This window comes from Neophocaena asiaeorientalis, unplaced genomic scaffold (assembly GCF_003031525.2).
Source record: "Neophocaena asiaeorientalis asiaeorientalis breed wild unplaced genomic scaffold, Neophocaena_asiaeorientalis_V1.1 scaffold226, whole genome shotgun sequence".
Classification (NCBI taxonomy): domain Eukaryota; kingdom Metazoa; phylum Chordata; class Mammalia; order Artiodactyla; family Phocoenidae; genus Neophocaena; species Neophocaena asiaeorientalis.
In genome coordinates, this window is record NW_020173037.1 from 7,252,191 (window position 1) to 7,272,614 (window position 20,424).

At 42.6% G+C, this 20,424-nt stretch overlaps 1 protein-coding gene across 3 annotated transcripts in view; it reads right to left on the bottom strand.

The window, feature by feature from the left end:
* The window catches only part of CA8 (carbonic anhydrase 8 (inactive)), a 210,899-nt gene that overhangs the window by 77,793 nt on the left and 112,682 nt on the right, over positions 1-20,424 (bottom strand). For all 3 annotated transcript variants that reach the window (XM_024742665.1, XM_024742664.1, XM_024742663.1), the window contains one exon: positions 6,344-6,535. Coding sequence is in view for 1 of the 3 variants with exons in the window: in XM_024742663.1 (XP_024598431.1) it covers positions 6,344-6,535 (192 nt within the window). In the remaining 2 variants the exon portion in view is untranslated. The remainder of the gene's footprint in view (positions 1-6,343; positions 6,536-20,424) is intronic.

Below are 20,424 nucleotides of genomic sequence, written 5' to 3' on the forward strand. Positions count from 1 at the left end.
TGTGAAGCTTTTACTCTTGAGTTCGTTTCTCCCACACAGTTGTAAGGCTAAGCCTGTAGATGCTATTACCTAAGACTTTGTAACTTGTTGAAACCAGTATCATCTGTAGAGCCTCCAAGTTTCCAGAATTTGGAGTTCTCTGGCCTTCAGAGCTACTTGTTCATATGTGTATAGCTATGTATAAGAGCTTCATTTTAAAGAAAAAAAAAAAGAATCCGCGTGCCCATGCAAGGGACACAGGTTCGAGCCCTGGTCCGGGAAGATCCCACATGCTGCGTAGCAACTAAGCCCGTAGTTGAAAAGGCTGCTGTCACAGCCGGCCAAAGATGGTGAGGCCAGGAGACAGAGGCTGCTGAAGCCGCAACTCCAACGTGCAGGGACACCAACGCCAATGGTCCCTGATGTGTCCCCCGAAGGATCAGAGGCCCCCAAAGTTCATTCTCAGTAGGTTTAAAGATTTTATAGCCTCAGTTTAACTTTTAAGGAATCCCAAATGTATTCAGAAAGCATTCCAAAAATAGTATTAATTAGTTCTTTTTTAACATTTGAAGTCTTAAAACAATCAATATTTTTTAAACAGTCCTTAGCTTTTAACCTACAGCTTTATTTCATATTAAAGAATAAATATCATCAGCTCATAAGTGTAGCACTAACATAACAGTAGGGAGAGGAGACCAGTTAAGCTGGGTCTGTATAAGCAAAGTGAAGGGGGTGAAGGCAACTTTCAAGTCCCCCAAAGTCAGCTAATAACACATATAATCATAAATGAATTCAAGTTTTGCTCTCCTGGCTGCCCTCATTTATAGGAACTTCTCTGAGAAGAGACAAGTGAATCTCTAATTCTGGTAGTAAGCGATCAATAAGTATACGTATTAGTGAATGGAGGGCAATCATATGAGGACCAGTGAAAGGAACTAATTACGTCCGGAAGGAAAAATGGCAACTCCACGGTATGACGATGGCAGTCAATCTTTTACAGAATGTCATGTGGAAGTACAATTTTATGTGTTCCATGTCAGTCCAGCGTCCCAAAATAGAAACAAGGAGGGCAATCCCATAAACTTTTCCATCTGGGGAATTACTCAAAAGCAAAATTGATCTCCTCAGTGAGGAATGATGAAGCCACCCAGCCACTTGCCAGAAGGTCGGAGATATGGGGGCTGGATTGGGGGCCTCCAGGGGCCCATCCCACTCATTGAATATGATTCAGCCCCTTTCCTAAACTCATGGGCTGCCTTAGTGGAAATCAGAACACTGAAGAAAGTAGCATACAGTCTGTGTGAGTGAGCTGCTGAAAGGTGATTGTATCACAAGAGAAAAGGGTGGAGAAAGAAACTTTGAGAAATCCTATCATTTAAGGTTAATGGGGCATGAAGAACTGGCAAAGGAAAAGCAGTCAAAATTAAGAAGAAACATCTATGACGTCATAGAGACCAACAGGAGAAAGAGTTTCCAAAAATTCCATTGCAAATGCAGCAGAATTAAAGTATTTTGAGAATTTTAAAGTGGCCACTCGAGGGCTTCCCTGGTGGCGCAGTGGTTGAGAGTCCGCCTGCCGATGCAGGGGACACGGGTTCGTGCCCCGGTCCGGGAAGATCCCACATGCCGCGGAGCGGCTGGGCACGTGAGCCGTGGCCGCTGAGCCTGCGCGTCCGGAGCCTGTGCTCCGCAACGGGAGAGGCCACAACCGTGAGAGGCCCGCATACCGCAAAAAAATAATAATAATAAAAATAAATAATGTGGCCATTCGATCGTAGAATGAGATTATCAGTGACGTTCGTTTGGGAACTTTCAGCAGGGGATTGGGGGTGAAAGGCTCCTGTTCGTGACATGCCTCAAATTTAAAACCCCAGGTAGGGTTACTATATATGGGAACTACACCATTAGGATTATTTTAAAAGCTTTAATTTAGTAAATGGAAGCATTTAAATTATGCTACAATTGTTGTAATTCTTTTTGGTAATTCTGTATCCTTTTTTAATATAAACAAAGCAGAACAATTTTTTTAATTGTGCTTATTCTACAGATATTTTTATTTAAAAAAAAGCAGCATCCAAGGAAACTTCAATGCATTATTACCAAGTGAAAGAAGCCAAGCGGAAGGCTATAAAATGTATGATTCCAACTATATGACACTGTGAAAAATGCAAAGCTATGGAGACAGTATAAAGATTAGTGATCACCAAGGGCTGGGGAGAGGAAAGGAAGAACAGAAGCGCAGAGGATTTTTAGGGCACTGAAACCATTCTATACGATGCTACAATGGTGGATACGTGTCATTAAACATTTGTTCAAGCTCATGGAATGTAAAACACCAAGAGCGAACCCTAGTGTAAACTATGGACTTGGGCGCTGAGGGTTCAGCTGTCAATGCAGGTTCATTAACTGTAACAGATGTACCCTCTGGTTACACTGTTTTCCTGCGGTCAACAACCAGATGCTGCCAGCCAGGTGTGAGCCACCACACCCCTTCCCTCAGAGAAATCCATAAACCTACAAAGGCTGCTCCAACAACACAGCCTGGTCCTATGTAACCATGTTACTGTGACATCCCCCAGACCTCAACCTCTGCCCATGTGCAGAGCCTCTGATTCAATTTTTAGACCCATTCCTAAATATGAACAGAGAGCCAAAGATCGCTGGACATCTGAGGAGAATCTCCAACATAAAACAGAGACACCAAAACAAACAGAAGAAGGATCCCAGAATAAAACAGAGACATACGGGAAACAGAAAAGAAAGCAATACAGAAGAGAATGAAGAAAGATCCTATAATTATGAAATTAATACTGGTAGCCATATTTTCTTTAATTCATAGAACACAATTTTTTAGAAATTAAAAATATAAGAGCGGAGATTAGAAGTTTAATAGAAAGATAGAAGTTGAGGAAATCTACCAGAAAGTAGAAGAAAAAGACTTAAAAAAAAAAAAAGTATCAATGAAATAATATAGGAAAATTTCTAAGAAATAAAAGACAATTATCCTGACTGAAAGGGCCCACCAAGGGCCCAGCAGAGAGACACACAAGATATGCAAACAATTACTCTCACAAGCCCTTCTTCTCAGCAAGTTATTGGGAGACGAACTGTAGGAGGGAGTAAACCAACAAATCCCTGAAATGAGGGAACAACCTCAAAAAGAGGATGTCTCATCATCCAGGAAACATGGAATTGGACACAGAGACAAGCCAAGGGACTTCCTAGGCCTGAGGTCCAGGGAGCTGTGGGCGATGGCAGTCCAGATGGGCTGAAAAGGGGAAGGATGGATGAGAGGACTGGAAGGACTTTTTGAATGTCCTGGGAGAAGATGTGCCTGCTAGACATCAGAGAGTTTGGAAATGAAATCATGATGGATAAACAAAAAACCAAAGAAACAAAAATATACCAACTCCGGGCAGGGGCGGGGGGGAACCCCACATTATTCAATAAAGGAAACAGAATATAGTCTCAGCTGGAAATGAGAGTTACACAGTCATAATAATTAAAACACTGAGCTAATTTAAATAACAACTGTAATTTAAGTACACAGGGACGATGTGGGGGGCAAACCCACAATGGGAGAGGGTAATAAGAGAGCTAGACTCGTCGTCCATCATAGGGAGTTCATAGATACCTTAAATATCAAAGCACGACAGTATAAATATGCTATTAAGAAATGTGGAAGTGGGGCTTCCCTGGTGGCGCAGTGGTTGAGAGTCCGCCTGCCGATGCAGGGGACACGGGTTCGTGCCCCGGTCCAGGAGGATCCCACATGCCGTGGAGCGGCTGGGCCCGTGAGCCATGGCCGCTGAGCCTGCGCGTCCGGAGCCTGTGCTCCGCAATGGGAGAGGCCACAACAGTGAGAGGCCCGCATACCGCAAAAAAAAAAAGAAATGTGGAAGTGACAGCAAGTAAAACAGCTAAGAGATGAAAGTGGTCGTAATCAAGGCAAACAATTTTAAGTGGGGAGGGGTGGGTTATAACCAGAAGCAGAAACAAATATAGTACTAGCCAACTATTTAAATTATATTTACATTCTATCTTGATAGATAAAGCTTGAATTAAATAAATGAAATACAGGGTGTTCAGGGCTTGCAGACCATTCCTTTGAAAAACTTATATATGCTAGGAAGCAAATAAATAAGCTGGTCCAGGCATGGGATTTTTTTGGTTACTTTTTTTTAAAGCTTGGAGAAACACTGAAAGGGAAGAAACAATGAAGAAGTGATTATACTGGCAGAAAGGAGCCAGGCATCTGAAGGAGCAAGGCCTCCAAGGAGTCAGAAGTAAGGGGTCTGGAGTGTGCACGTCAAATCAGACCCAGACAAAAATACAGACAGCTCTTCCTCGGCGGTCAGGGTGGACCCAGTGGGCGGAGAGTCGAAACACTGCTTGATCGGCTCTGTTTTGGGAGGCGATAGGGGGCCAAGGAAAAGGTTGGCTTGAGAAGTTACCAGAAGAAAATGGTCAACTCAATGTGATGGAGTAAATTTGATCTTCGAGCAGGAATGGACACAGAGTCTTAACTGACAGCGTTTGGACTCAGTCATTCCTCTACGCTCCCACGATACTTTATAACACCATGTCGTATTTACACTGATGTGCTAAACGACTGTGTTTTCATCCATATGAATCCTCAAGAACCTTCTTATCCATCTGTATACAAACCAACATTCAATCACCATGATGCTTGATGTGAAATGCAAGTTAGTTGTATAGATATATAAACGTTTATTTCCAGAAGTGAAAAAGCATGTCAACATACCAATAAACCTTAAAACGTAATACCAACATTACCTTAAAATGTTTCTTATGTCAGGACAGTCAGCATACAATAATTTTACTATATATTTTATAAATAATACATAACGTCCCATCATAGATAACCCCCCAAAAAAAATCTGATTTAAGTTCAAATTTACATCTGAAGCTGTCTTCTTTGACTACACCCACACAACACCTAGATTCTGTTTTGGGTGACGCCCATACCTTGACTAGACTCAGAGCAGCTGGGAAGACTCTGCATTAAAGCTCAGGAACATTCACAATGAATAAAATATCCATAGTTGGTAATCAATACCTGCCCTGCCTAATAATAAACCCAAAGATTTTATGGCTTGAAATATCAAATTTATCGATTCAGAATTAATTTAAGTACAGTCGATCTCTGTTTATCAAATGCTTCCTAGTATTTCAACGTACTCCTAGTTTTACATTCTTTCCAAGAGGGAAATAGAGTTACTATTCACTATGAAAAGCAAGATATTAATGCTAATTTTAAAATATTCCACTCTCCTCTCTCCTACATTTGAGCCAAAAGCCAATTTCCTTGGTAATTACCCAACAGCTTTTCTAAAAAACATTTCAGATCCATCTCAAATAGGTTCAGAGGGGAGGAAGAGTTAAAAAATAAATGAGTAAAAGAGCTTTGTTTGCCATTTAAATCTTTTGCTGAGTTTACAGGTTGTTTTTGATTGCTATTAATTAAAATTCTTCTTGTCATATTAATTTAGCAGAGAAAATTAATTTGGAAAGTCTATCTTGAATGTCAGATTATGTCAATAAATCCGAATCTTTAGTTTTACAAGTTAGTAAAACAGAGAATTATAATCATCTACATGATTTATTTTTTTTGTTTGTTTAAAATGGAAAGTTTATTTGCTCAGTACACCAAATAGAATGCAAGCACTGTCATGACAAATATACAGAAATATGCAGATCAACATAAAATAGTAATTTAGTTTAAAGGAAGGGAAATCTCTTTAAATGTTATGACAACGTACTCCCAAGCATCTTTTTTTCAGTTAATTATACATTTCAATAAAACAAACGGTAATGAATTAAGTGGAAGTTAGCTTGTGAATTTTTCTTAAAAATAAAAATCCAACCCTATTAATTCATGCCAGTTAAACACTCTAACTAAAATCTCCAAGTAAGCGTAAAAGGAGATGAAGTTAGTTACCTTTTTTGCTTGAACAGCCCCGAGGAAAATGGTTACTACAAATACAGCAGGCAAACCGTTAAGACCGACCGATCTAGAACATACTGTTAAGCTAATCAACACTTGAGGACAAAATGCAGATTGCTACACTTGCGTATGCTTTGGCTCAAATTCCACAGGGCTGGAATTTGACCAACTAAGGTTGTTCCAGTAACATCACACAACATGGAACAACCAACTGACACCTTCATCATTTCATCCTTTCATCCTTCCAAAAATGTTTCAGAAAATTATTCCCCTAAAAAATGCATCTTATAGTCTATAAAGGTATCCTGACAACAGAGCTAGGTTAGTTCTACCTTTAAGGTTACACAAGCTCTATAAACTTCTAGTTTAAGAAGCACGCAGAAACATCTAAAATACCTGATTTTGACTTCAGGATAACCTGAATGGCGTGCCCATCGTTGGCGACCTCACAGTCCCGGCAGACCACGTAATTCGGGGAGAGGCGGACATCCAGCAGTGAGGGGTCATATCGAGCTTCTCTTGAGTTCAAGTTAATGGGAGACTGGTACTCCCCATTAGCATCCGGAAACACCAAGCCCCACTCAACACCTGAGGACAAAAGGAAGCAAACTTAGAACAGACTGAAAAAATAAGTTACAGCAAAATGTAACATGGGGAAAACTAGTTTAAACACTGCTTATGATCCTTGCCATTATTAAGAAGGTTATGACTACTGTCCCTTTACAGATAAAATATGGTAATAATAATGTGTGTGAATTTTTGCATTCATATTTTGAATGATCTAATGTTATCAAATAACACATTCAAAGTCCTAGACTAATAAGATATTCTATTTGCCTACACAGAGGTACTAATTTATGGCTCTAGAAAATTTAGATCTTTAAGTGATTAGAAAAAAAATGATACCACAAAAATTTCCTCTGTTCATTAGTTTAATTATGTGCAGTACTTGGGAAATTCCTGTAACACTCAGCATTCTTGGTGAGAGCCAAAAACCATAAATCTGTTGCTAGTGAATAAACACTTCTTACCAGAAATGCGAACACAGTATTCTGAAGTGTGCATATGCGTATATACGCATACCTGTATGTACGTAATATATACATAATACTCTTTTCGTATTTTTATAATTCAAGTTGTAAACTCTACGTTTGTTTCAATATATGTAGCCAACATCAGCACCAGTAGTCAGCTCTGTTAGGAGTCCTACATCTTCAGGGATACATTTAGGAAACTAAACGTTTTATTAAAAGGGCAGCCCCCGTCTTGCCAGGTCCACTGATTCAGCTCAAAACTTAGGAAGACTTGATCGGTGTCAGCATCCTCAGAGAAAAGATCAGTGGCTCAAATACTTTCTCCCCGCAGGCAAGCAAGAAACTAATAGTTTCGCTAACGCTATATGAGAAAAGAATCTGAAAAAGAATAACTATATGTAGATGCAAAACTGAATCACCTGGCTGTACATCTGAAACTAACACAACGCTCTAAATCAGCTATACGCCAATAAAACATTTTTTAAAAGAAACTAATAGTTTCACTAACGCTGTATTCTCAAGGTGTTGAGTACAGCACAGCGCGGCTCTTCTCGCTACTCGCAAGATGGAAATGTCACCGCCGCAGCCTTCAGGCTCGCCCTCCGGACCGCGGCAGATGCCAACCGCTGCCCGGCAGCAAGGCCGGGCTCCCCGACGCGAACGCCGGCGGCTGGCACCCCCGCTCTCCCCGGAGCGCCTGGTGCCCCGAAACGGGCCGGGGGCGTGCGCAAGTGTCGGGGACGCACGTGGGAAAGAGCGGACGCGGGGCGCGGCGAGCGCGCCAGAGCAGCGGGACACCAGCGGCGCCAACCTCCCGACGCGCGGCCGGTTACCTTCCTCGTAGCCCCACTCCACACCCTCCTCCTCTTCCTCCTCATCCTCCTCCTTCTCCGGGAAGGCCACGGAATCTTCGATGAAGCTCAGGTCAGCCATGGGGAGGCCGTGGGTCTCCTCGGCGCTCTCGCCTGCGGTGCCTGCGCCTCTGCGAGGCTAGCGCTCCGGAGCGCGAGGCGGCGCACAGGGCGGTGGGAGCGCGCGTGCAAGTGGGAGCGCTCCCGCGAGTGGGAGCGCGCCTGTGTGCGTGAGGCAAGCGCGCGAGAATGAGTGTGAGCGCGTGCGGTGAAGGGCAACGTGGGTGTGAGCGCGCGAGCGAGCGCGAGCGAGCGCGAGCGGCGCGAGGCGGGAGTCGTCGGGTGGCCAGCCCTGGGGGCGTACTCGAGTCCGGCCGGAGCAGGAGCGAAGCCGCGGCTCCCGGAGCGCGATCAGGCGAGTTATAAACCCGGCCGGGGCGTGGCTGGCACGGGAGGGACCGCCCCCTGCGCTCAGGCTGGGGCCCGGGATGGACCGCACGAAGAGGCCCCGGGGCTACGGGCCGAACGCAAGGAAGCAGGAGAACCCACCCCTAGATACACACACACACGCACGCACGCACGCTCGGCCTCCCGCGCCCAACCCCGGTGCGCAGGGGCTAGGCCAGGGTCTTCCTACCCTAATTTACTGTCATCTTATTCCAGGAAATACCACAAAGGAAGAAAGGGGTCGGGGAGAAGAAATACGAATTGCCCCGGATAAGAGTAAAGAGAGGGCTGGAGAACCCTGTACCAAAACAAAAAAAAGTTTCCCGCTCCGAATCTTAGTCGTTGAATATTTACTTTTTAATTCATCCTTAGAGACCAGCGGAAACGATTATGGAAAATTTTCCAGGAAACGTATAGTTCCTAAAAACACTCAAGGAAAAAATATTATTTTAATCTGGAGAAGAAATTTTAGGGAAATTTTTCCATTAAAAAAGAAAAGGCAAGAGGAGTGAAAGACAGTAAAGGAAGGCTGTTTAGTTTTAGTTTTAAGCCTGGCTTAAAACTTCGGGCGCAGCTGACTGTGTACACAGCTCCCAATCACCTGGTGAAATCGTGTAAATAATGAAATGCACACATAACATAACAAACAGGCACTTTGCTGATCCAAAGAGTCACCTCTTGAATATGCTTCTCAATCCAGGGTGGATGACTTCAACCCCCTGTTCCAAGAGCTTTTAACTCAGAGCAGGTTAACCCCGCATTTTTAGAAGGTCTGTGTGCATAGTAAGCTCAGATTTGGACCCGAGGTAAGATTTTTATTAATGTGCACCAAAATGTAAGCAGGTTGGGTAGCAGGTCTCTAAATGATACCATCCTTATGGATGCCTAACTCCTCGTGTAAGGATGGAGATGCTCACGTTGCAGATGTTTAGTTTCTGTGTTCCCAGCCCTCACTGCCTACTCAGCCCTCTACTTTTGTAAAAAACGACTTTATAGGCTATTAGAAATTTCTCCGGAAAATGGATTGGGACTAAAGGGGGTGGGGGGGAGGGGCGGACTCAACCAATTCTGCCACTTTCTGGAATGTTTAGCAAAATAGATAAAAGCTATTGGTCAACTTTAGCTTTGAGGATTTCAAGCATTCTTGTAATTTCTCTTTTCCCTTAACACAGAGACCAGAAAGTCCACCATTCAGAGGACTGATACACAGTTTGAGAGAGACTAAACTCATTCTTCACTCACTGCCTTTTGGTGTTCTTTAGTGGAGACCCTCCCTCCTCTGCACCCCAGTAAGCCTGGGATTGACAGAAGCAGAGGTCTACCCTAAAGATATAGCCTTTAAAAATGATAAGCACTAAAATAGTAATAATAAGCACTGCCCAAAATATTAACCACTTTCCACTGAAGTTCTTCTAAAAGGAACATTTTCTTTTTCCATTTTTGAAAACTTTTTCACAGTCTTGAAAATTTCAATCGACTTTCTTTTTAGAAGTAGGTTCACACGTTCATCAAATGCTGCAACTCATGGAACCCAGGCAGGATCGTGAGAACAAGATAGATCACTTTGTGACCTTGAGCTCGTCAGCAGTGTCCATTCCCCTTTGCCCCCAAACCTGCACGGATGCTAGATTGCAACCACTGTGTGACCATCAATTTCATTTAAAGGATCACATGAATTATAGAGATGTTTACCAAACCAGAGGACAGCAAAATCTTGTGGGAAAAGCTCAGTTTTCCATGAGTAAATGGCGCGCCGTATCTACAGCAGACAGGCTGAGAGATTGAATTGTTAATCCTGAATTTTGCAACTCATAGACAATTTTGCATATAGCCCACGATGTATTCATAAATACAGTTAGCTACTAGACAAACGTATGTTTACCCATATTTGTTCTCTGTGAATTTTTCAACATCATGTGTGTAATGTAACTCTTCTCTGCAAGCCTAGGATACCTGCCCAGCAAGCAACATATGAGCTATTCCACCATGCGTCCAGATATTCAATTAACAGGCTTAATTGCTTTGAGACTGTGTGCTTCAGAATTCTGCTAATTAATAGCACCTTAAGACCTTCTCTTCTCAGATCGCTGTACTATATTATCACTAAGGGTGGAGTTTCTATTTCTAGTTATTATAAGATATCTGTCGCCATAAAACCTGAACACACAGATCAAAGATATAGGCCATTGCTTTGATTTACAAGATAGAACAAGCACACCTAAATCCAGTATCAGAGAGTCTAAAAATATTCATGCTCTATATTATGAATATTAGTACTACACATGTCCCTCTGTATAATTTTAATGCATTTCAACCTAGTATCATTTTTATCGATAATTCCTTAAATCAACTGTATATTCCTCACTTTTAGTGTTTGTGTAACTGAGGTCAAACCACATCCTAAAACAATTTATTAAAACTAAGATATATGTAACTAATTACTATCCGATACTAAGAAAAGAGAAATAGAAATACCTAAAAGGAGCAAACTAATCTAGATATCACAGCACCGCACACTTACACAGCCCTCTGCTCCCAATCTTTTCTCCCCCTTTATCTACCTTCCCAAGGCTTTCTTACTGTACTGATGAGTTTGGGCCCTAGAGTTGTCATAAATGATCATTACCTTCTTGTGCACACCTTGTGCTCTAGGAACACCTCAAGGATGGAGCTAATATTTGCATGTCAAGTAGCTTTGAACCAGATCAATTTCTGAACTCCACCAACAATGAATTGTGTTCCTTTGTGTGCACAGCTCTGTTGTGGGAGACCCCAGAATGAATAAAATCCTGTTTGTGCCCTTAAAGAATTTACAGTTGTCTTGGGAGTGAGGAGGTGAGAAGAGATAATTAAGTGTAATGAAGGCAGTATGTTAAATAGAGAGTCAAGTACCATCACCATCTAAGGAAGGCGCGATTCACACACAAGGGAATGATCCAGGAAGGTTTCTGGGAAAAGATAGCATTTTAGGCCCACCATAGAAGATGAGTAGGATTTTTTGGTGGGCAGTGAGGGAGGGAGTACGATTACTGGCATGACCAATGATGCTGAATCATGAAAGTGCTTGTCATCGATCCATTTTCTTCTCTGCGAGCCTTCTATGACCTGCCAAAACCCATCCGCGATACTCAAAAAATGTGTGCTTCAGTGGGCTCATGTCTGAAGTAAGATGCTTCTCTGGTTGTTACGTTCGCTGATCTGATTTTTGTTTTGTCAGTATAGATGTCAAAATTTTCCTCACTATATACATTTCGATTTCTGAAGGTTTCAAGCTTTGTTTAGTAGGCAAGTTCTGATTTTCATATTTCTTTCTGCAACAGATTAATCTCGTATTTTGCCTGCTTCGAGTAGCATTTATCAACCTAACTTGTTTGACCTCTTCTTGGTCTCCTGTCTTCAGAATCATCAACTTTTAGTCTTTGGGTTCAGTGTAGCTGTGGAAGATTGTACAATAAGTCCCCTACATATGAATGAGTTCCGTTCTGAGAGCGCGTTCCTAAGTCCAGTTTGTTCGTTGGTCCAACCAAGTTAGCCTAGGTAGCCAACTAACACAGTCAGCTATATAGTACTATACTGTAATAGGTTTATAATACTTTTCACACAAATAATACATAAAAAAAACACAAAAAATAAAGAAAACATTTTTAATCTTACAGGACAGTACCTTGGAAAGTACAGTAGCACAGTACAACAGCTGGCATCCAGGGGCTGGCATCGAGTGAACAGGCAGGAAGAGTTACGGGCTGGAGGAGGGAGAGGAGGTGGGAGATGGTAGAGCTGAAGGATCGTCAGCGATAGGAGACAGTGGGCAAGCTGCAATTTCACTCACGCCTGATATTGATGGAACGTACATTTGCATCTTTGAAAGTTCACAACTTGAAGGTTCGTATGTATCTTTTCTGTCATTCTCTGGCCCTTTCTGTGAGATTGTACCTCACAGCTTTGACCAAGTAAATATCAGTAGAAGTGCATGCACCACTTCCCAATAGAAGCTTTAGGAGTTATTATGTGGTTCCACTACTATATTTGTCTCTCTGCCCCAAAATGACCCAGTCCAAGAAAGGCACTGCTCCTTCAGTCAGTCTGGATCCTGGAGTAAAAAACATGCAGAGAGCAGAACCACAGACACCCCAAAGTCAACCTATTATGTCAGTGAGAAATAAACCTTTGATAAGGCACTGAGATCTCAGGGCTGTTTGTTACAGCAGCATAACCTAGCAAAAGCTGATAGTTACAGGAGCCATTCAGGTAAAGATGAGTTCAAGGGTAATCTTCATTGGCTCAAATGCTTTTTGGCACCTGTCTTTTTTTCAAAGTAAAAGTACCTCTCTGACCTGTAAGGAAACTAAACAGCCTAAAGCAGTGCACTTATCTCTGCCTTGCAAACTTCTTAGAAGGCCTGGCCCTAACTGGGATCCTGACAACCTCACCGCACCATGAGAAAGCCCTCATCCATGGAAAACCCCCCATCTCCTCCAGTAGACATGGGCCATAGCTCTCTTCACTTCTCTGAGATCACACCAATTATGTCTGGGGCCCAGTGCCCCACTTCAGCACCAAAATGACAGAGGCTGAATCTGGGATGTCTGAGACCATTATATTGATGGCTTCACAATCTGTCTTTATAACAAGCAAAACCTTATGCAGGGAGCCTTCCTAGTGTTTGCCAAAGGAAATCGCCCACTCAAGTGGTTAAAGTGCATTCATAATAAATCTGTTTAGATCTCTAGCCCTGAAATGAAGATTGTGTGTTTGAAGTACGTGTTGTATAACCTCCTCCAATAGACAATGAGCTCCTCTAGGGCAAGAGGTTCATCTTATTTCTCTTTGTATCCCCTCATGGTAGGACTTAAGACTTAGCTTCCACGTGCCACCTGATCAGCCTTTACCGATATATTAGTGCAATAAAAATTACAATTGCTGGGCTTCCCTGGTGGCGCAGTGGTTGAGAGTCCGCCTGCCAATGCAGGGGACACGGGTTCGTGCCCCGGTCCAGGAAGATCCCACATGCCGCGGAGCAGCTAGGTCCATGAGCCATGGCCGCTGAGCCTGCGCGTCTGGAGCCTGTGCTCCGCAACGGGAGAGGCCACAACAGTGAGAGGCCCGCGTACCGCCAAAAAAAAAAAAGTTACGATTGCTAAGGTGGACGCTTTCAGGGTACAGTGGGACCATGGAAAAGGGAGTGATCAAGTTCACTTGGTGGCAGGTGTGTCAATAGGGGCTTCGTAAAGGAAGTGACACGTGAGCTGGGTCTTAAAAGATAAATAAGTGTTCTTTTGCCCACAGAAGAGAGAAGGAAGTGAGGTAAGAAAGACATTCCAGTGAAAAGGAAAACCAAACAGCAAAAACTCGAATATAGAAGCCAGCCTGGGTTCACTTTTTGATCAAGTTTTTCTTTTTCTGTGGTGTTAATAGAAGGCTTTCTGTGGTGTTAGTAAAAGGGCAAAGGGACACCTTTAAATAGTGTGTCTCTGTTTTAGTGATTTTTTTTTAAGTCTCAAAATAATCTCATGACGTGAAATAAAGTACAAAGTAAATGATAGGCAGGTACATACTGCTGACAGAACAACAATGCTAAAAATGTATTGAGGGAATTCCCTGGCAGTCCAGTGGTTAGGACGCTGTGCTTTCACTGACGACGGCTGGGGTTCAATCCCTGGTCAGGGAACTAAGATCCCACAAGCCAAGCGGTATGGCCAAAAAAACAAAAAATTATCCTCAAGGATACAGAGACTTTTACGCCAAAAAAAAAATAGGTTTAAAAAACAAATGTTTTGAGCCCTCTTGACATGAAGAAACGATGCAATGGCCAAGTTAGAGTAGGCTGTTGGCCTGACTCATACTTCAGTTCCCACAGCAACTGGGATGCCTCACTCTGCCCTACAACATGCTGTTGGCAGTAGGAGATGCGCTATGCCTGTTGTGCAAAATGGCAAAGCCAATTCATAGGAAAATAATATTCGGGCACTACAGCTGTCTCCAAAGATGGCTGCTGTAATTCCTGTCCTGTAGGCACACGAGAGGGGAGGCTGGTTCCCCTTCCCTTGAATCAGGGCTGGCTTTGTGACTTGCTTTGTCCAGTAGACAGTGGTAGAGTGACCCTGGGCCAGTTTGGGGCTTTGCCTCTAAGAGGGCTGGCCAATTCCTCTTTTGCTCTTAGGAACCAGTCATCATGGAAGAAACTCTACCACCCCAAGCCCGCCATGCTGTGAGGAAGCCCAAGCCAGCCACGTGACAACACCTGGAGCAGCCCAGGGCACAGGTGACTGAGACCTTCCAGCCCAGCTTAGCCAGCAGCCGAATGCAGCCAGGTGAGTGGCTCCACCTGACAGTGTGTGGGGCAGAAAAATTGCCCGTCTGAGACCTGCCTGAATTCCTGGCCCACAGAATTGTGAGAAATCATAAATCATTGTTTTAAGCCACTAAGCTTTGGGGTGGTTAATTATGCAGCATAAAGAACTGAAACAGCACTAACTGTGTCCCAGGCACTATGTCAAGCATCCCCCATAGACTGTCTCCTTTAAGTCTCATAAGAGCTTTAGAAATATCATTCCATGTTCAGATGAGATTGTCGGTGGCCATAGACAGAGGTGTGGGTGACCTGAGATCTGCCTCTCTTAGAACCTGTGCTCGGAACTGCCAAACTGAGTGCCTGCAGAGTTGGTGAACTCAGCTAATGTGCTCTGTCTCCACAACCAGGAGAATGTGGGTTGTAAAACAGTTAAGAACCAGACAGCAATTTAAATGCCTACTCCAGCTCTAATGCATCCTGCCTCTGGGCAAACAGGGAGGTATGCTGGACCAGTCTTGGCAGCTGGAGTCAAGAGGGTCAAAAATGGAAGGGTCAAGGAAGCTAAGAAAGGAAGCTTGGAAAAAGAGCCATACAAAACTGAAACATTTTTTTAATTAATAGACTTTTTTTTGAGCAGTTTTTTTTCCAAAACAATTAAGCAGAAAGTACAGACAGTTGCCACCTACCCCCTCATGTCAGCCCAGTTTCCCCTATTATTAGCATCTTGCATTCGTGTGGTACATTTGTTACAACTGATGAGCCAATATTAATGATATATCATTATTAACTAGAAGTCCATAGATTACATTAGGGTTCACTCTTTATGTTGTACATTCTGTGTATAACTTTAAGACTCTGCTTTGGGGATTTGATGAAATTTGGTATTTTTATTCTGCTCTTGGAATCCCATTTCCAAACATAACAATCCAGCTGTGGGAATTCCCTGGCGGTCCAGTGGTTAGCACTCCATGCTTTTACTGCCGTGGCCCTGGTTCAATCCCTGGTTGGGGAACTAAGATCCCACCAGCTGTGTGGAGTGGCAAAAAAAAAGAAAGACTTTGCTTAGGTATAGAAAAGGGAATCTGTGGCTGGAATCCCGTGTTGAAGAGATTTGCTCCCAAATTAACCCTACTCTGCAAGTCTGCATTAGTCCATCTCTGTTGCTCCTCTGACCTCTCCCCTCTCTGTCCTTCTGTTTGTCTTAGCCTCTGCTTCAACCTCAGGCTTGCCCTGCTCAGACTAACAACTCAGGATTTGACCTCTCTCTCTCTTTTTTTTTTTTTTTAATATTGGCTGCGCCAGTTCTTAGTTGCGGCATGCAGGATCTTTTTTTTTAGTTGTGGCATGTGGACTTGTAGTTGCAGCATGCATGCAGGATCTAGTTCCCTGACCAGGGATTGAACCCGGGTCCCCTGCATTGGGAGTGCAGAGTTTTACCCACTGGACCACTAGGGAAGTCCCAGGATTTGATGTCACTTGACGGACTACAGGGTCCCTCTCACTGGTTGATTTGCTAATCAAAACTTGCTATTATGTATTATGTGTGTAATGTGATTTCACTCATTAATTCATAATAATATGATAAAAGGTATCTTTTTATAGATGAGGAAACTGAAACTCAGAGAATTAAGTGCTTTGCCCGTGTTCACAGAGCTAACAAGTACGGGAGTTAACCAGGTCTACCCAGCTCTACAGCCAACACTTATCCCATACCCCTTTCCCACCTCTCACCTTAGAGTCAGGTTTTAGCCACTGCTATAACAAACTCCCATTCAAAGTGTCATTAGTTATTCATCCATTCACATTTGCAACCAGCACTCAATGGGCTATAAATTAAGTACCTCCTTAGCCATCTAACACACTACTCGTCAAAAAACAGAAAGCCTTCAGGGTGTTTTATATTAAATATTTCTATTTCATAAAGAGTTTGTGTAATGAAGAGGAACCAGGGACACTAATGAAATACACAAAGCAATAAACATTCCTAATGCTATTGGAGCACACATGTTGACATTATGGTAGGAACCCCATTGACTGGGCTTCACTAACCATCACTTTTAGCATAATTTTTAATGATGGAAGAAAGAGGTTAGCATGGTGCTAAGTACCCACAAGGTACTAAACCAGACTGACTGCACTAGTTTCGACTGGGCTTTAATTATTTAAAGGGCAGCAACACACAACATCATAGCTTGATAGTCCCCAACTTGAAAGGAGATAACAGAAATAGACTAAAACTACAACATGAGAGATTTAGGTGAGACACAACGATTATCAGATATAAAGAATTATCAAACGTCTGATGGAAATACGTATCTTATTAAATGGATTATTATCTTTAGCATAATACACTATGTTGGAAGGTGGTATAGTATAATGGCTTTGTTGCTTAATAAGTTTGATCTTGATGAAGTCATTTAGGCTCTCTTTGCCTCCATTTCCTCATCAATAAAATGAGGACAATAATGGTACCAGACCAAAAGCGGTGTTGAGAAGGTTACCTAAGTTCCTATAGATGATGCGTCTGAACGAGAAGGGCCAGTTCTACCAGGATGCTTGTGAAAATGCAGATTTGTTCCAGCGCAATTGATATATCAGGGAACAATCTGAGCACACCAAGACTCCCCTGTTCGCTCAGGCCACTTTCTTTTCTGTGAGAAACATGAGATGGAAGCAGAAAAAACTGCACGCAGTTGACCTGAGTCATGACGGGACTACATGTGTGCGCACACATGCACACAGTCAGACGTCGGCCAGCTACGTCTGACGTGACAATTCTCCGTCAGACTTCAGGTGACCCTCCTTCCACCCCTTCACAGTAAGTCACAAGCTGCAAACCCTTCTACAAGCAAACATCAGGTCTTTTCCAAGTTAAAATGCTGCGCTTATTTTAGCATTTATGCATTTCTTAACCTTTGAAGTGTGTAAAAGCGGCTACCATTTTATTCCGTTCCTTTGGGTATTTTTTAAATGTGTCACTGATGAAGGGTTTGAGTGTTGTGCCCCAATCCCATTTTCCCCAGAAGCCCTGTGGCTGTTTTTGCCAATTTTTCATAGCACAGTGTTTTTTTTAGGAACACGTGTATCACATTAAAGCAGAACAGCCTGTGTCTGCCACTAATCAGCACTCGAATAGTGTGGTTATTATGTTGTAATATAAGGAACTGACACCTGGTGTATATGACCTGGCTGTGTTCTTAGATCATTTTATCTTTGAGTCAATTTGGTTATTGTCATCATTTAGTTTGAATACTGTCCATCTCGCTGTTATTCATGTTACTGTTGTATTCGTATTTAGGAATGTCTTTACGATTTGCATATTTGTGAAATTGCTCAAAGTATGTGAACCAGAGATGCCAAAAATTCTAAATGTTATTTAAATAAATCCAATCAATGTTAATCCTGTAAGCAGACACGGGAAAACCACACTTCACACCAAAGCAGGGGAAGGAGTTAGGGCTGGAAATGAGCACAGTTTGGGCAACAAGTATGAATCAAATACTACTGGACTTATTTACTCATTTAATCCTTGTGACAACTCTGTGATGTAAGTTTTATTACCACTATTTGACAGACGAGGAAACTGAGGCCCAGAGAGTTTATATAACTTCCCCAAAATGCAAGAAACAATGAGCGATGAAATTAGGATATGCACACAATCTGCTCGCTTGAAAGATAGTATGGCTTCCATTACTCCAATAATAGGATGTTGTGACTCAAGAAGCATGTTGGACAACCAGTAAATACCTGCTGACAAGATCACTGACAAGCTAAAATCTGTCTTTCAGAAAGGCATTTGACATTCAAAAGGTATTAGATCCCTACCGATGTACACAGTATAGTACCAAGATGTTAGCTAATTAGACCTTACCGTTTCTCACCGACTGTTGCCAATTCCCTATTAGCTGTGACCCCTCCTAGATTCTCTCAATCTTGACTCTTCTATGCTCTCAAAATTCCCATGCATGCGCTGCACACAGAATTGATCTCAGCTGGGTTGAATCAACCTCTTCTATACCCACAACACCAGATACTTTCTGGTCCCCAGATACACCGTGTATTTCACGTTGCGGGTGGTGTTTTCTCCGCACAAATGGAGAACTCCTGTTCATTTTCCTGTTCCCCTCCTCAGCCCTTCTTAGCCCCTGACTATCTACAAAACTCTGCTCAAGTTCTTCCTCCCTACGTAGGCTTCCCCACCTCCCACAGTTTGCCAAAGTAGGTGCTATTCTATTCTGGAAGCATTTGCACCATAACCATTGCTTCCATATCCTTCTCCAGCGCTTGAGTATAAGCTCTCAAGAAACAGTGACTCCATATTACTCGTCGTGGAATACCCAAGACCTAGTAAGAGGCAGGTCTTGCCTCAAAATAATGCTTGTTGACTAATGCACATGACCAGATTTTAATCATTTTTAAAATAGCCTAGAACAAATGCTTTGGAAAGTCCATAATCTGACTCTAAAATGAACGTTCTGGGTCTGCAAAAAGTGATTCAGACACTTCCAGGCAAAAATAACTGAACTGTATTGCTTCATATACGGCACACTTCGAAGGTCAAAGTCCTATTCTCACACAGAGTTTCTAAGCCACAATACATCTGAATCAGTTCTTTTTTATGGAACGCTTCATAAAATTTTATTACATTTTGAAAGTCTCTACATTTTATCTTTTAAAACCATTGATTTTTGTCCTCCTTGGGAATTGCCCCAGCTTGGATAAGCTTCCCTCTGTAACAGAAGCCTGATGAGAACCTGCTGTTCCTGACCGGTGAGCACATCCAAGCCCATTTGTATTTGGAGTTGATGGAAACCATGTGCATTTGTGACGACTGTGAGAAAGTGGTCCCTGCTGTATTCCAGAACTTCCTAAGGAGAAGGAACTTTTGTTTCTCTGTAAGGATATGTGTTTCTTTGTATCTACTAAGAAGAAACTTTTGTCTTCTTGGCTACCAAGACTACCCAGACCTGTCTCCTTTTCCAGTACACGGAAATATAACTCCTCCTCCCTTTTTTTTCCTTTTCATAACTGCTTTGGCACTAAACTGATGATCTTTGAGGGGCCGAACCAAAAAACTTGTGCAAGAAATACGAGTTTTGATAGCATAAGTTGAAAAAGGAATACCTGATGGATACTGAGGGATAAAACCATTGGATAAGCACCAATGGGCAAACTGAAGTTCCCAAGGATAACTAGATACATTCTAGTTGGGAAATGATGTGGCATCAGTAGATTAGTTATAGATGTATTTGCCAATTTCTGCAATAGTAAAATTAAGAAAGTTCCTTTTGGAGATTGGAAGATGTAATTTGAGGGAAAATTAAAAGAAAGTCTATCTTGTACAATTAATAAGTTTTGAAAATTTACGCTATAGTTTTAAAACTCTATAGTTTTCTGAAAGATTTAGATAAATTCATGGATTCAATAGCCAATGGGTATGTTACCCAAAGAAAAACAGGGCTATTGATGCCTCTGGGGTCTAACACATTGGAAAATCATGTCCCAGCACTGAATACCCTTTATAAGAACACAACAATCTGAAACTCCACTTTTGACTTATTCTTATGTTAATGTTTACATATTCTCAAAAGCTGTAACCTTCTGTTGGAAGTCAAAAGCAAATAAAACATTAGGTGCTCAAGAATGAGATAAAGATATAATAGAGGAGGGCTTCCCTGGTGGCACAGTGGCTGAGAGTCCGCCTGCCGATGCAGGGGACACGGGTTTATGCCCCGGTCCGGGAGGATCCCACATGCTGCAGAGCGGCTGGGCCCGTGAGCCATGACCACTGAGCCTGCGCGTCCGGAGCCTGTACTCCGCAACAGGAGAGGCCACAACAGTGAGAGGCCTGCG